This window comes from Salvia hispanica, chromosome 6 (assembly GCF_023119035.1).
Source record: "Salvia hispanica cultivar TCC Black 2014 chromosome 6, UniMelb_Shisp_WGS_1.0, whole genome shotgun sequence".
Classification (NCBI taxonomy): domain Eukaryota; kingdom Viridiplantae; phylum Streptophyta; class Magnoliopsida; order Lamiales; family Lamiaceae; genus Salvia; species Salvia hispanica.
In genome coordinates, this window is record NC_062970.1 from 35,992,124 (window position 1) to 36,007,298 (window position 15,175).

The 15,175-nt window shown below is 36.2% G+C and overlaps 3 protein-coding genes and 1 non-coding gene across 4 annotated transcripts; 1 reads left to right on the plus strand and 3 right to left on the minus strand.

The window, feature by feature from the left end:
* Window positions 1–1,558: 1,558 nt before the first annotated feature.
* LOC125195223 (peroxidase 43-like) lies at window positions 1,559–3,177 on the plus strand. Its single transcript, XM_048093404.1, has 4 exons — window positions 1,559–1,762; window positions 1,827–2,009; window positions 2,307–2,469; window positions 2,540–3,177. Exons 1-4 carry the CDS (start codon window positions 1,559–1,561, stop codon window positions 2,941–2,943), a joined length of 954 nt encoding a protein of 317 aa, XP_047949361.1. The 3' UTR covers window positions 2,944–3,177.
* Window positions 3,178–3,608: 431 nt separating this feature from the next.
* Window positions 3,609–3,688, minus strand: TRNAL-UAG. Its single transcript has one exon. It is a non-coding gene; the product is annotated as a tRNA-Leu (tRNA).
* Window positions 3,689–5,017: 1,329 nt separating this feature from the next.
* On the minus strand, window positions 5,018–8,044 carry LOC125195926 (transcription factor bHLH144-like). The gene is made up of 4 exons (XM_048094214.1): window positions 7,887–8,044; window positions 7,103–7,241; window positions 6,518–6,700; window positions 5,018–6,212 (listed from the first exon to the last, which is right to left on the minus strand). Exon 4 carries the CDS (start codon window positions 5,951–5,953, stop codon window positions 5,246–5,248), a length of 708 nt encoding a protein of 235 aa, XP_047950171.1. The 5' UTR covers window positions 5,954–6,212; window positions 6,518–6,700; window positions 7,103–7,241; window positions 7,887–8,044; the 3' UTR covers window positions 5,018–5,245.
* Window positions 8,045–11,664: 3,620 nt separating this feature from the next.
* LOC125195224 lies at window positions 11,665–13,527 on the minus strand. Its single transcript, XM_048093405.1, has 4 exons — window positions 13,327–13,527; window positions 12,371–12,671; window positions 12,084–12,228; window positions 11,665–12,037 (listed from the first exon to the last, which is right to left on the minus strand). Exons 1-4 carry the CDS (start codon window positions 13,525–13,527, stop codon window positions 11,665–11,667), a joined length of 1,020 nt encoding a protein of 339 aa, XP_047949362.1.
* Between the last annotated feature and the right edge of the window lie 1,648 nt (window positions 13,528–15,175).

A 15,175-nucleotide genomic window follows, 5' to 3' on the forward strand; every position in this document is an offset into this window, starting at 1 on the left:
TACCAAATCACCTTATTTTTCAACTTTATTTTTCTACTTCTAGATACCATGATTAAGGGGTCAATTATTTTGACTTAGATGCATAAATTGAAATTTTCTATTCCAACCCAAGGAGGGTTGTAGAGTGGCATAGAACTCGTCCATCTTTAACATCAATAGATTTATAGAAAAAATAATCACGATTGTAAAATAACATCACGACCAAGATGGGGATAAAATGGTCGAAGAAAAAAATAATACTACAAAACCAGATAAACAAGCTGCAAGTTACCATTCTCTTCGTGGCTAATGTTATTGGTTTGATGGTATAACAGAAAATAGGATATACTATTTCATTCAAGCTGCTGTAAAATTTAGAAATTAATATGCGAAATTTCCGATGGAATTTAGCTTAAATTTACTAACGGAAGACATCTGTCGGAAAGAATTACCGATGAAATAAATGATAGCGGTAAGTACCAACCGATATTAGATTAACTTTAGCGACGGACTTTTTTTCCATCAGAGATTCCTTCGGAATATATGTCGTCGGTAACATTACCGACAAGCTTTTTACCAACGGAAAATTTCATTGGCAACACCGTTTACCGACGGAAAATTTTGTAGGTAAATGTGATGTTTTTGTAGTGTCATCAACATCTTTATACGTGTTCTCGGCATTTTTCAATCTAAAAGGAGAAATATCATATTCACAAGATATAAAAGTTGATAATTCAAATAAAAATATAGTAGTAGTAGTAGTATACAAGAAACTAAATTCATCCAAGTATTATTATCTCAAAATTCATCAAGTACAAGATAAGAGTGAATTAATATTGAGTAATGACAGAATACAAAAATTATTAAATATTTATTGTTGTTGAAGTAGTACGATTTTAAGCAAAATGGCTTAAGATTGTGAGCATTCTCAAAAATATGTTCATCTTCAACGCCACATTTATCCTCTGCCTTTGCTTCATTAGCCATGAGAGTTATACAATCATCACCAAGTTGCCCATAATAATAGCAACAATCTGACTCAGCCACTTGCCGGAAATTTGTCTTGGAACAAAACAAATAATAAATAAACTCCAAGCAAAGATTGCGAGTTACAATATCGTAGCAGGTGTCACTTATTTTGTTATTTGTTGGAACAATTTTGCGATTTGCAGCTTGCAATTCACCTACGAATACTCCACTCATAACCACCAATATAATTAGGATATGATTCATGATGTTCAATTCCGGATTACTTCCTCAAATTTGACTTCTTATATAACAATTCCTCAATTAATGCGTTTCAAAAATAAAATCACGAGGCAATCCGAATTAAGAAGAAATCATAGAATACATGAACGAAAATTAAAGAGGCAATCATGGTTATAGTTATAATTATATGTATCCATATTTTGTATTTACTCTCTCAATCTCAATCGTAGTAACAAAAATGTGGAAAACGTTGTGTAAAGATGATTTCTCCATCGGATCACCTATTTAAGAAATGCTTTCAACCCAAACAATGAAACAATTTCATCTTCTCATTTGCAAATCATTTTTCATATGAAAACAAAGCTGAGTCATGAATTCTGTAGTTTTTGTGTTTCACTTGCTATTTGTCACCACTTTCTCTCAAGCGCAAGCGCAGCTCAAAATAGGTTTCTACTCGAAGACATGCCCTAATGCGGAGTCCATTGTCAAATCCGTCGTGAAAGAAGCCACTCTCTCCTATCCACGAGCGCCGCCTATTCTTTTGCGTCTCCATTTCCACGACTGCTTCGTTGAGGTCTTAATTTTGTACTATTGGCATGCATTTGTAAGTTGATTTTAATTTTGGTCTAATTTTGTAGGGTTGCGACGGTTCCATCCTGATCGAAAACGGACCCGAGTCGGAGAATAAAGCTGCCGGACATCTAGGTATCAAAGGTTTTGATTATATTGCAAAAGCGAAGCAACTAATTGAGAAGGAGTGCCCCGGAGTTGTCTCGTGTTCCGACATCGTAGCCTTGGCCGCTAGAGATGCAGTTGCTCTCGTAAGTCACTTGAAAAAATACTAGAAATTATTTTCATTTTGATCCGTCTCTTAAAAATAATTTTTTTTTAAACAGGACCATTTTTAATTTGGTGAGACCTATTATCCACTTGCAATGTTTCAATCACTTTTTTTCTATCTTTTTTATACTTTACCAATTGTACATTAAGTCTGTATCGTTTCACAAGTTTTTATTTTCAAAAGACGGGGAGAGTCTAATATTGGCCACACATAAGGCTATTTATGTTCTTTTTCTATGAAAACAATTTTCCATATAGAAATTTATGTGTATGCATAGGTTGGAGGACCAGTTTATGAAGTTGAAACTGGAAGAAGAGATGGTAGAGTTTCAGACTCCAAGCTTGCTGTTTTTATGCCAAGAGTTGATGAGTCAGCTGATTCACTTAGAGCCAAATTCAAAAAGAAGGGTCTTTCAAATCAAGAACTTATCATACTCAGTGGTATAGTTATTTATTTTTGTCACAATTCATCTCTACGTAACAAATAATTAATATACGGTTGCACGTGTAGGGGCACATACGATTGGGACGGCCGCATGTTTCTTCATGCAAAAGAGACTATACTGTTATAACGCAACAAATAATTCCGACCCTGAGATCAATCCTAGCTTTCTACCGGAGTTGAAGCGGTTGTGCCCTAAGAACGGGGATGAAAATGTTAGGATCTCTATGGATCCAGTGACGGGAGACAGATTCGACAATCAACCCTTTCAAAATATCAAGAATGGATACGCCGTGTTAGCGTCTGATGCTAGATTCTACGATGATGGTCTGACTAAACCTGTGGTGGATTTCTACGCCAAAGGATCGCAATTTGGACAAGATTTTGCCAAGGCGCTTGTTAAAATGGGTCGGATTGACGTGAAGTCTGGGACAATTGGGGAGATTAGACGAATTTGTAATGCTTTCAATTAAGAATTTACACGAGCATAATCAAAAGAGATGAGAGAAGCATGAGACAATAATTGATAAAACTTTGCAACATTGCATTCAAAGTTTAACACTGAAAATACTTCTATTATTATTGTTATTTGGATTTGGCATGTGTTATTGCTGGATTGGGCTTTTTCCCCCTAATATATCATTGGGCCAGATTCATAATGTCATTGTTTGGACTATTGAGTTGTTCTCATTGTGAGATTTTCGTAATTTCTATGCCGAATTAGTTTTTTTATTTGAGTTCTCTAATTAGGGTGTACTTTAAGATTCCGATCGTTTAATTTTCTGAGTAATTAAACTAATGTGAACAGATTTTAAGAATCAAATTAATTAATATACGTAATTAAGTTCTCAAACTTAATCAAACGTAAATTTATATACATGAAATGCGACAGTAAATTACTACTCCGTACTACAATTTTTTTGAGAAAAATATATCTGTCGATCTAAAAATACCTCATTATAAAAACTGGCATTGAATATGCAATTTTTACAGAATAAAAGGGCTATTTATAAATTTCGAATCAAAACTTTGAATAAAAGAAAAAAAATGGAAAATATGAATTAAACTACACAACTCTAGTTGAAAATGTAAGATTGAATAGGAGGCACAATATAATTATTAATTATAACAAAATAATTGACAGCTGTGGGATTTGAACCCACGCCCTTTCGGACCAGAGCCTAAATCTGGCGCCTTAGACCACTCGGCCAAACTGTCATGTATGTAGTTACTTAAGGTTTCATGGTATGGTCAATTAACGAATTATGCATGCAACTTTTGGTACATATCGGTAATATTTTATTTTATTTTTGTTTGACCACATGTGTATCGAATTTGTTTTTGGCGGAATCAAATTAATCCTGCTCGATCGGGTTTACGTTAAGACTGAAAGTCACTCATCAGGTGGCGGGGTTTAGACCCGTGACCCTTGGCTCCGAAATAGTATTTTATTTGAGATCACATGACACTTCTAAATCTTAGGTACCAATATTTAAACCTTAAAATTTGGAACAACAGGTATGGTGAGAGTATATATAGATTCATTCTTTTGTAAAGATGTGGGCAAGCAAAATGTCCCACATCATACACAGACGATTATTAATAACCGCTGAAAATCACGTAGCTATTAGTTTGGAAATTTCGTTTGTGCATGAAAAGTTCTATATGCCAAGTGAGACATAATATGTAGGAAAAATGAATCACAATATAGGTAAAAAAAAAATTAATACTAATAATAATAGCAAATTGCATGTAAAGTTATGAACCTTCAAAAATAGTTTGGTTTTTCCCGTGAACTTTAGATATTGCATGAAAAGTCATGAACTTTCCCGGACGGTGTAAATTTCTAATTCGAATTGTGGAATTAATGCTACTTTTATGTTGAATTCGATATGCGGAATTCGATTTGTATGCTGAAATCATTTGTGGAATTCGATTTGTATAATTTCGATTGTGTTAGTTGTATGTTTATAATAAGTTCGGAGTCGGATATTGCAGATATAGAAGAGAGACAATCAGAATTAGTGGAGTTGTCAAGTCATGCCCCCAACACGCCTAGGATAAGTTTGTATCAGAAATCTATCGAATCGAGTCGGATAGGAAATTTACATAGTCCGGTAAAAATACAATAAAGTTCATGACTTTTCATGCAATATTTAAATTTTACAAAAAAATCAAACTATTTTAAAAGTTCATGACTTTACAAGCAATTTTCCATAATAATACTAATAATAATAATAGAACATAAATGAAAAAGAATTAGTTCACGTTATTTTTGGAAGCTTAGTTCACATGATTTTTTGGAAGAGTATCCCATCAGTGACCTTCATGTATATATTAATAACAGCCGAAAATCATATAGACATTAGACTATCCTCAGACCTCATTAGTGTACTCAATCATGTAGATATAGTATAAAATTTAGACAATTCATATAAGTTGTGTGTATGTAGACTGATTCAAAGACTAAAATACAAGCAATTTGTATAAAAAACTCATAGTAATATTTGGATTTTAGAAGTTATGGAAATAACATCACAAGCAAGATGGGAAATAAAATGCAAATGCAAATTCAAATTCAAGATTACAGAGGAGTACTTCATTTTGAGTTACATTGCTACAGAAATAACATACTAATAAGAAATTTAAACATGGCATCATCAAAGACAAACTAGGCAATCATCAAACTTACTACACAATAAATATATTAAAACTACAAATATGGCAACAAATTTATAGGCAATCTTGCTAGCTGACCTGGCACAGTGGGCGTCGTCAATTAAGCTCTACTCGTTCAAGCTTCTTCACCTCCACACGGAGGGACTTCAGATAACGAACAGCTTCATCCAGCACTGCCACAGAGCTCATCCGGTTAGCACCAGGCACAATCCCTCTCAACGCCTTCACCATCTTCCTCACACTCTGCCGTTTCTTGCCGTTGCAGCGGGTCTCAGTTGACTTCTTGAACAGTGACCTGCTCCTCTTGGACACAGACTCAAAGTTCGAACATGAATCCGGGGAGCTGCACTCATAGGGAGCATTCGTTCGCGCTGTGCTCACTTCATCGCCAGATTCTTCCTCTTCTTCGTATTCCGTAGCGAGAAGAGCATCAATGTCATCCGAATCTTCTTTCAGTTGAGATGCTGTAGCTTCTCCTTCATCGTTAGCTTCCTTTAGACTGGCGGCCTCTTGGAAGAGAGCCGTCTCGGAACCAAAACCGGGATAGAACATTTTGGAGCTTATCTCTGGGTGGAGCATGATCTGGCTTCGGTTCTTGTTTTGGTCAAAGATAATGAAGTTTCTCGGGCAGGCATTGGTAGGTTGAATATCAATGTTGCCAAAAGGCATACATGGGTTGATAATGTTGGGGGCAACGAGCCCATCAAAGAGAGAGGGCATACGAGCATTTTGTGTGTGATAGCCCACATGATCAGCAAGCGGGGGCATCCAGTTTGGAGGCAAGTTTGGCTGGTGGCTATGCATGAAAGCTAGTTTAGAAAGTAGGTCTGGAACAAATAACAGTACACAGTTTGGGTTGGGTTTCGAATTTGGGCAGAGTATAGGGAAAGGAACAAATTCTTGACTAAAGGCTAATGGTAGAACTAAGTTGTATCCATCGAAGATAAATGGTGCAGACTATTTTTAACAAGTTCTCAGTTGATTTCAAACCAAATGATAACAAAGGTTGATCCCAATGGCCAGACTACGTAACAGGCTTAAGCAACTGACGGAAATACTCGGCCTGCAAGTAATAGATAAGCAAGAAAATAGTTTATAAGCCAATTAAGCAGAACATTGGCAGACTTAACCATGCAGGTTGTATGATTCATCTTGTGACATCGAGCAAAAGCAAAAAAACAAGCTCACAACGAAATTCACGTGCATAGATAAATACAATACTAAAACTCAATCATGAGACATTAAAGATAAATGATACACCGAAGATGCAAAATCAATCTAAAATATTGATCATAACGTTATCATATCATGTGAAACTGCAAAGGGAATTCTACACAAAATGATGTACAATACGAAAGAAGCACTAACCTGTCGAACTTGCATCAATTGGTAAAAAGCAATGCTTCCAATACTCATATTAATTTGTCCCAGTTGTTTTGCTTTCTGATTTTTCTTTCGATAAATAGCAATGCGCATTCTCACTTCCCCCACCACAACAAAATACAGCTAGTAGACAAGTCAACCAAAACAAGGCAGCTCAAGGAAACTTAACTGCAAGAAACAAACTCAAAAGAGGTTATCGGCATGAAGTAAATCAGATTACTCAAAAGAGGAAAACAACTAAATCAGCAGTGCATCCACAACAACTAAAAACATCCAAGGAAAGGAAATTTAAGGTTTATTGATCTCAATTAAGACTTAACCTTTTATGTTTACTACAAAAGCACATGAGACATCATGAACTAGAGCTTCAAACGAAGACACAGCATGCAAACAACTCTTCTGAAATCCAAAATCATGTTTCAGGCAAACCAAAATTTCAACGGGTTTAAAGATGCCACATATGACCACAACGAAGACACGTTTACGCATCATATGCACATTTATCAATTTATATAAAGCATTTAAGTATGCACAAATACAAAATATCAGTATGAAAACGGAGAAACTTACCAAATGCAAAGCAATTTATAGGATAACGAGAAAAAACATGACCAATCGCATACACTTCCCAAAATAATTCGGAGCCCACGGCATGTTGATCTACTTCTTCAGCTCAATAGGTTTAAATTGTATGGCACCTAACCCTCCTCTGGCACATGAGAAAACATAATCGAACACAAATCAATATCAGTTGTGGAATAGATATGTAAATACAAACATCATAACAATTGAATCGCAAAATCAACTAGAATTTGTTTAAAAGAATTCGGGAGATATAAAACAGTCAACAGTACTTCAGGCTTGAAACCATTGAATCTAAAATGTGAGAAAGAACTCATCACAATACTTAGATCTCAGGCTCAGAAACAAGAAACCAGAAACTTAACCACCGCAAAATCACATCGATAAAAAAGCCTAATTCTACATTAAAAGTTTATACAGTTCATAAAGGGGGAAAATCTGAAACATTTTAATATACAGGAACAAAATCAGATGAAAAGGTTACAGCTTGCAAGAATTAGAGGTTGATTAGCTAACATAAGCACCAATTAGAGACACCCATAACCCCAGATCGATTCAACCAATCACAATCCTAGAAAGTAGAAACCCCCAAATCCAAGTAAATCAAAAGGCTCACATATAGATTACAAACAACATACCCCAAAATCCAAAAAAAAAATCACCCAAAATTCAACAAATCAATTCATTCACAGTAACAATCAACAACCCTTAAAAACAAAATCACCAAAATCAAGGAGAAATCACATGAGCCGAGCTGAGCTGCGAAGATTACCCAAGAAAAAAAACAGAAATTAGAAAAACCCAGAGCAGAATCAGTTGTTCAGAAAGGATAATTAGCAAGCAGACTCAAGTGAGATGAGTATTTTTCTTGGGAGAGATGGGAGAAAAGTAGGGGTGGAGTGGCGTGTGAGGATTATTAAATGCAGTAAGTATGGGGATGAGTGAGAGTTGGGGGGTCAAAGTAGGAGAAGGAGGGCCGTGGGATGGGGGGTTTCCGTGCGATGCGGATGCGGCGGTGGCCGTCGGATGAGCAAGCACGCGTGATAAGAAAAAGGTAGGCGTCCAAGACTATGTGGTGTTTGACAAAATGCGTATCTATTGGAATTCGTAAAATTATTTAATTCCAACCTTTTGACATTTTTACTTTTTATTTTCCTTCGCTTGGTTTTACTTACTTACCCTTGCCCCATTCACCTCATGGTCTTCATAATTCTATGTGATTTAGTGATGGACGCATAAAAATACCCAATCTGTCTCGTTAGGCTATTTGCAATAGGACCGATAAATCCGCTCTGCGCATCGGCAGTTTTATCACCCCTATTGCAAGCCAACCGCCGATGAACCCGTCCTATGCATCAGGTGCGCCGATTATCTGCGGATTTCATGGGCAGAGTGATGGGCACTATTGCAATATCTTCAGGAGATAAAACTGATGATTTCTTCTTAGTTTTAAAAAAAAAATTCTACTATTTGTACTCTTTAAATACCATATTTTTCATTTTATTTATCATCCCTTCATTTCAATCTCTTCTCTATAAATATCATATTTTCTCTACTAATTTTTTTTCTTTGCAATTATTTAAAAATTAAGTATGTTTTGGTATTGCTTTTAATTTATTTTATTTTGCTATTTCATTTTATTTGATAACAAAAAAAAATTAAAAAAAAAAGTGGTGAAAATAGGGATAGACGGATTCTAAGGGCAGAATTTAAGGCGCTATTACATATGCTTGAGTTGAAAGATAAAATGCTAACGTGACAAGAGAAAAATAGAGAGAGGCGGATTTATAGGGCAATACTGTGAGTGCCCTTAGTTTTGTGCAGTACTCTGTATTTCTTTTAGTGTTGTCTCATATATAATTGAATCAATTTTTTATTTCAAAAAATCAACACATTTAATTTGTCTTATTTTATTATAGGGCAAATTGCCTAAGAAATCACAAACTTTGAGGAAAGTTTGGTTTTTCTCACAAACTATAAATGTTGCGCTTAAAGTCACGAACTTTATCAGATCGTGCAAATTTCCCTAACTACCCGACCTGACGACATATTTCCGTTAAAAACTTATCCCACGTGGTGTGACTTGGCAAAATTTCTGAACTCAGGTAATATAACATCTTTTTGGCTTATTTCAAAAGCGCAACCCCGATTCGATCGACGGAAAAAGTAATCGACAAGAGTGAAATCGTCGACTAACGGTTTAGGGATGAAATCGGCAACGTGTAAAGAAGATTCAATAAAAAAAAAGCATAAAACGACACTGTATTGTGCCCAATCATAAATTTTGCCAAGTCACGCCTCCGGCATGCCACGTGGGATAAGTTTTTAACGGAAATATGTCATCAGGGCGGATAGTTTAGGAAGTTTGCACAATCCGATAAAGTTCGTGACTTTAGACGCAACTTTAATAGTTTGTGGAAAAAACTAAACTTTCCCAAAAATTTGTGACTTTTTAAGAAATTTGCTCTTTATTATACTATTATCTTTTATTTTGTTCTCTTTTACTTTATTTTTCTTATTCCAACTCTATCCCCTCAGCTTATCTCACTAAATATTTACTCCCTCCGTCCTAAAGAATATGCATTTTGTGTTCAATACGAGTGTTAATGCAAAATTGGGAAAATAAGAGAGAGGTAGAGAGAAAAAGTAATTAAAGTATTGTTAGTGGAGAATGGTTCTCACCTCATTAAAGTGAAAATAGTTTCTAAAATTGGAAAGTGCATATTCTTATGTGACAGATTCATAAAGAAAGATTGCATATTTTTGTAGGACAAGGAGGGTATTTTTTAATTTCTGTATCTAAAATAAATTCTTCAACACTAATGGGTTAGAAAGAATAGAATTTACTCTCTCAGTGCCAAGATAGTTAAGACATTTTTTTTTGCACGAGAATTAAGAAATTGAGGTGTTAAGGGCTATAGAGGAGAGAGTAAAATATGAGAGAAAATAAAGTAAAAGATAGGAAAAAGAGAGTAAAATATGAGAGAAGATAAAGCTTTTGCCAATTGGGACAAAAAAAATCCAATACGACTCAACTATTTTGGGATAAATAATAAAGAAGTACGACTCAATTATCTTGGTACGAAAAGAGTACGTGCTATTAAATGGAGTAATATTCAGTATTCACAAATCACATGCTGATAATTTGAAATCATTTCAAAAACGAAGATTGTTTTCCAACATAAATAAGTATATTATGTACTATAAAATAAATAAGTTAAAATGTCTTTAACACTAAGCTAACATTATTGTTACACCCATATCAAGAAAGCATTCTGTAACGAAAAATTTAACGATTTTATATCTTTTAACTTTTCGTACGAAAAGGCAACTTGAATATTGTGTAAAAATAAATGCCAATAACTTAGGACTACTATAAAAATATGAAAAAGAAAGGTTCATATTGTAACTAGCCAAATTTTGCATAGTTCTATAGCATGAGGAGTGACCGAGTGAGGATTGATTAGTATTGATACGATTGATTATGGAATAAGTAAATTGAAATATAAATTAAATGGATATTATGGAATAAGTAAATTGAAATATAAATTAAATGGGTAGTGATAAAATGCAAACTTATATATTATACAAACTCAAAATTTCTCAACATAGCTTCAACACAGTTTCAATACAATATCAACACAGTGTAAAATTTCAAGATTTTAATGTCAACACAGTATCAACACAATATCAACACAACATCAATCATTGAATACCGTTGAAATTCTGTTGACATTTTTCTGTTGATGTTTTTTTGTGATCTGTTGACATTTTTCAATGGTCCAGATCATAGTTTTGAGTTTATACAATATTTAGAGTTTTCATTTGATCACGTCCCTAAATTAATATTATGAAATGTATAATCTTATTATCTATCCCCGCCATGAATTTTTTTAAATAAAACTGTATCATAATTTCGAATTATGGCTATTAACAATTGTAATTATATACTTATATTAATATGTCTACAGAACATACTTCGAGGAAAATAGCCAAATTTAAGTTACTTGTTAATTAAATAAAAAGTGCATTATGGTATATATTAGGATTTGACTAACTCCAAAATTGGTTTCTCGAGGTACACGCACTCACCCTGATTTTACGTAATTGTTGATTATATTTTACTAATATTCAAACCAAATAAAATTTCTTTTAGATAAAAGGTGGTCATTCAAACCTAGTAGTATTAAAATTTCACCAAACAACTAACCCCAGCTCAAACATTAAATAAATAAATCTTGAAATTTCTCGGTGTATTGTAACCTATATACATCACCTCATTTATAATTTATAGAAGTAATTTAATAAGGGCATTCACAATGGGACGGAGGATGCGACGCCCTAAGCCCTGCCCTATCCGCTGTCACATCAGCATTTTATCCTTCGTCCCTTCCACCTGCAATGGGGCGGACTATAACCCGCCCTAAGCCACGCCCTAAAGATTTTATCTATTATTTGAATATTTAAATACTTCAAAATTTGGAAGAAAAAAAACTTCATTTCATTAAAATTAAAACATTACACTACGAATGTGAAAAAACTACAAATTCTCAACGGCGGTTGCGGTTCAAAACTTCTTCAATCATGTCGGTCATGAGCTGAGTATGGTCTTGATGGCTGCGCATTGAGGTCTGTCGCTGTAGAACCTCACCGAAGCCCATTGGTAATCCTCGAGCGACAGGCGGGGTCGCCGTGCTGGAGCTAGATCCGGCTTCATCATCCACCCAATTGGTGACATGTCCAACTTCTTGTTCGACTATCATGTTATGCATGATGATGCACGCATACATGACGTCGGCGATGACTTCCTTGAACCAGAAACGCGCCGGACCTTTCACGATTGCCCACCGCGATTGGAGCACCCCAAAAGCCCGCTCCACATCCTTCCGCGCAGACTCCTGCTTTGCCGCAAACAATACTCTCCTGTCACCAATTGGGCAGCTGATCATCTTAAAAAAAAATAGGCCACCTTGGGTATATGTCATCGGCCAAGTGGTACCCCATATGATGTCTGCGGCCGTTGGCAGTGAACTCGATGGCCGGGCCGCGACCTCTGCACTGATCCGCGAAGAGGGTGGACGAGTTGAGGACGTTGATGTCGTTGTTCGACCCGGCTACACCGAAATAGGCATGCCAGATCTAGAGGTGGTGGTCAGCGACGGCTTCCAGGATCATCGTTGGGTGGCTGCCCTTGTAGCCACTAGTAAATTGGCCTCTCCACGCCGTCGGGCGGTTCTTCCACTGCCCGGTGCATACAGTGGATGCTCCCTAGCATCCCAGAGAAGCCGTGCACCGTCTCGTGCATCCTCATCGGGCTCTGGCAATCATCAGCAGTCGGGCGTCGCAAATATGTGTCGCCAAAAGCCTCCACAACTACCTTACAAAAATTCTTTAGACATTCGCGGCCAGTTTTCTCTCCGACGTGAAGGTACTGGTCGAACATATCCGCTGTGGTGCCGTAGTCCAACTGCCGGATCGCAACTGTGCACTTCTGCAACGGCGTAAATCTGGGTCTGCCGATGTCGTCTTCCCGATACTGGAAGTACTCATCACGTCCCTCCAACGTGTGCACAATGTAGGGGTGAGCAAAATAACCGAAAACCGAATATCCGAACTGAACCAAACCGAAATTTTGAAATCCGGTTCGGTTATTTCGGTTTTTCGGTTTGGTTCGGTTTGGGAAAAAAAAAACCGAAAAACCAAAAAACCGAATTATATTTTAAATATATTATTATATATTTTTATCCTATTAATTTAGTATATTATATCATATATATAATATATATTCTTATAATATATTTTTATATAATAAATATTATATATATTATATTAATTTTATATTATATATATTTATATTCTATTAGTATATATAAAATAAAATAAATTAGATATATTAAAATATACTATTTTTTTCGGTTTTTCGGTTTTGTTTTGAAATTTCGGTTTTTTCGGTTTGATTCGGTTTTTTAAGTTCGGTTTTTGGTTTTTTGGTTTTTGGTTTTTCGGTTCGGTTCGGTTTCAATTTTAGCCTAAATTCGGTTTTTCGGGTTCGGTTCGGTTTGGGCGAAAAATCGAACCGAAACCCGAATGCACACCCCTAGCACAATGCGGAGAAAAAGATCTCGGCTCATTCTAAAACGACGATGAAAAACATTCGGGCCCCACCGTGGATGCTCGGCAAAATAATCTGCGAACAGACGTTCGTGAGCTACGTTGTGCTCATGGGGGACATACGTCCAACGTCGTATTGGCCGAGGGACCCGCGCCACCGCCGCCTCTGCCGCCTCTGCCTGCTCCCGCTGCATTTGTGCCAAGCATTCCGCCGCGGCTTCATTAACAGCATCGAACAAGGCTCGAGTCAAGGGCCGTCTGCAGCCATCCGATGTACTCAAATCGTAGTCGTCGGGATTCATTTTTGAGGAGATGAGAGAGAATAATTGAAGAGATGTGAAATTGGAGTGTGTGAAATGGTAGAGAATTGTGGTGTTTAAATAAGAACAAATTTTTGGAAAAAATTCAAAAAAAAAAAGGAAAACGCGTGAGCATCATCCGTCGCATCGTCCGCGATGCCACAGTGGCGAACGATGCGACGGACGATGAGCATCGTCCGTGCTTCGTCCGCGGACGATTGATCGGCGGACGATGGTTAAGCCATCGACCGCGAAGCCACAGTGGCGGACGATGCATCATTCGTCGCATCGTCCGCCCCATTATGGATGCTCTAAAAGTCGAGCTATCGAGAGCATACAAATGGTTTCAATGGAAACTTGCACATATAATGAGCTCCATTAACGTTAATTTAGTGGTATAATTATACCATACATATAAATTTTATTAATATTTCAAATCGGTACAAAAAAATTCACACAACATTATAAGAAAAGTTTCATTAATAATTCAAGTAAATGCATTGTTATAAAAAGTTTTATACAATAAACAAGAAGGAATGTATGAACTTAATCAGAACACTTGCGGAGCTTATGGGAGAACTTGCGTCGTACTCCCTCCGTTCCATAGTAATGGAGGCGAAACTTTTCGGCACGGAGATTAAGAAAAATTGTGTTAGGTGAGTTAAGTAAAGAGAGAATAAAGTGGAAAATGAAAAAGGTAGAGAGATGAAGAGAGAAAAAAGTAAGAGAAAGTAAAGTAGGTGTGGAAAAATGTGTTGACTTTTACTAAAAAGGGAAATGACTCTATTACTATGGAACGGACGAAAATGAAAAAACGCCCCTATTACTATGGAACGGAGGGAGTATGCAACAACGCCTTCGCCTTCAGGCCAACAAGCATGCTATCATACTCGTTGTTGCCATCGCCAAGCGACGTTGACATCATCAAGGGAGTTGATACGAACATACTGATGATGGCTCGAGACATGAGGACCTCGTCAAACCAAACTAATATTCTGTAAGAGATTGGTGCGAAGACTTGATACATGGATTAAAGTTTGGTGTTCAAACTTTTTATTATCATTGATGCATGGACTGATAGTCTAGAAGAGATGAGAAGTGGCTTGGAGTTTTCATATCCTCAAATTAGTAGGAATTGTTGAATGTGGTATTTTTTGCTGGTACGTTTTTACTTGCTTGTTTTTGTTTGTTGGGAGAAAGTAGCTGGGTGGTTGTGTGCGTGGCTTGGCGTGATAATGTAGCTAGTCTTATGTGATTTTTGCATTTTGGATCTGCATAGATTATATATAGATGTCGCTTCTCTTTTGTTTTTGTTTTTTTTGATGCTGTTGTGCTTGGTCGGTTGACAAACTCCTAACTCACTACTGATCTGGTTTGAGTACTTTTTTTTTCATAAAAAAATCCCACCACAAGACCAAGAAGGAATGGTACGTTGCTAAAAAAATGTATTTAGATTAGGTCAAATTAGTTATCTCTATTTTTTTTTTCCTTGTCTTAATTTAGTCCTTTAATCAATCATGTAATGAGTCAAGCATTATTATAAAACTCTATAATATACTCATGTAATTGTGTTGACATTTATACTTATGTGTGTTAATTGGTTAACAAGTAGCACATTAAATTAGTTAGTATTTGATTACACCCACAAATA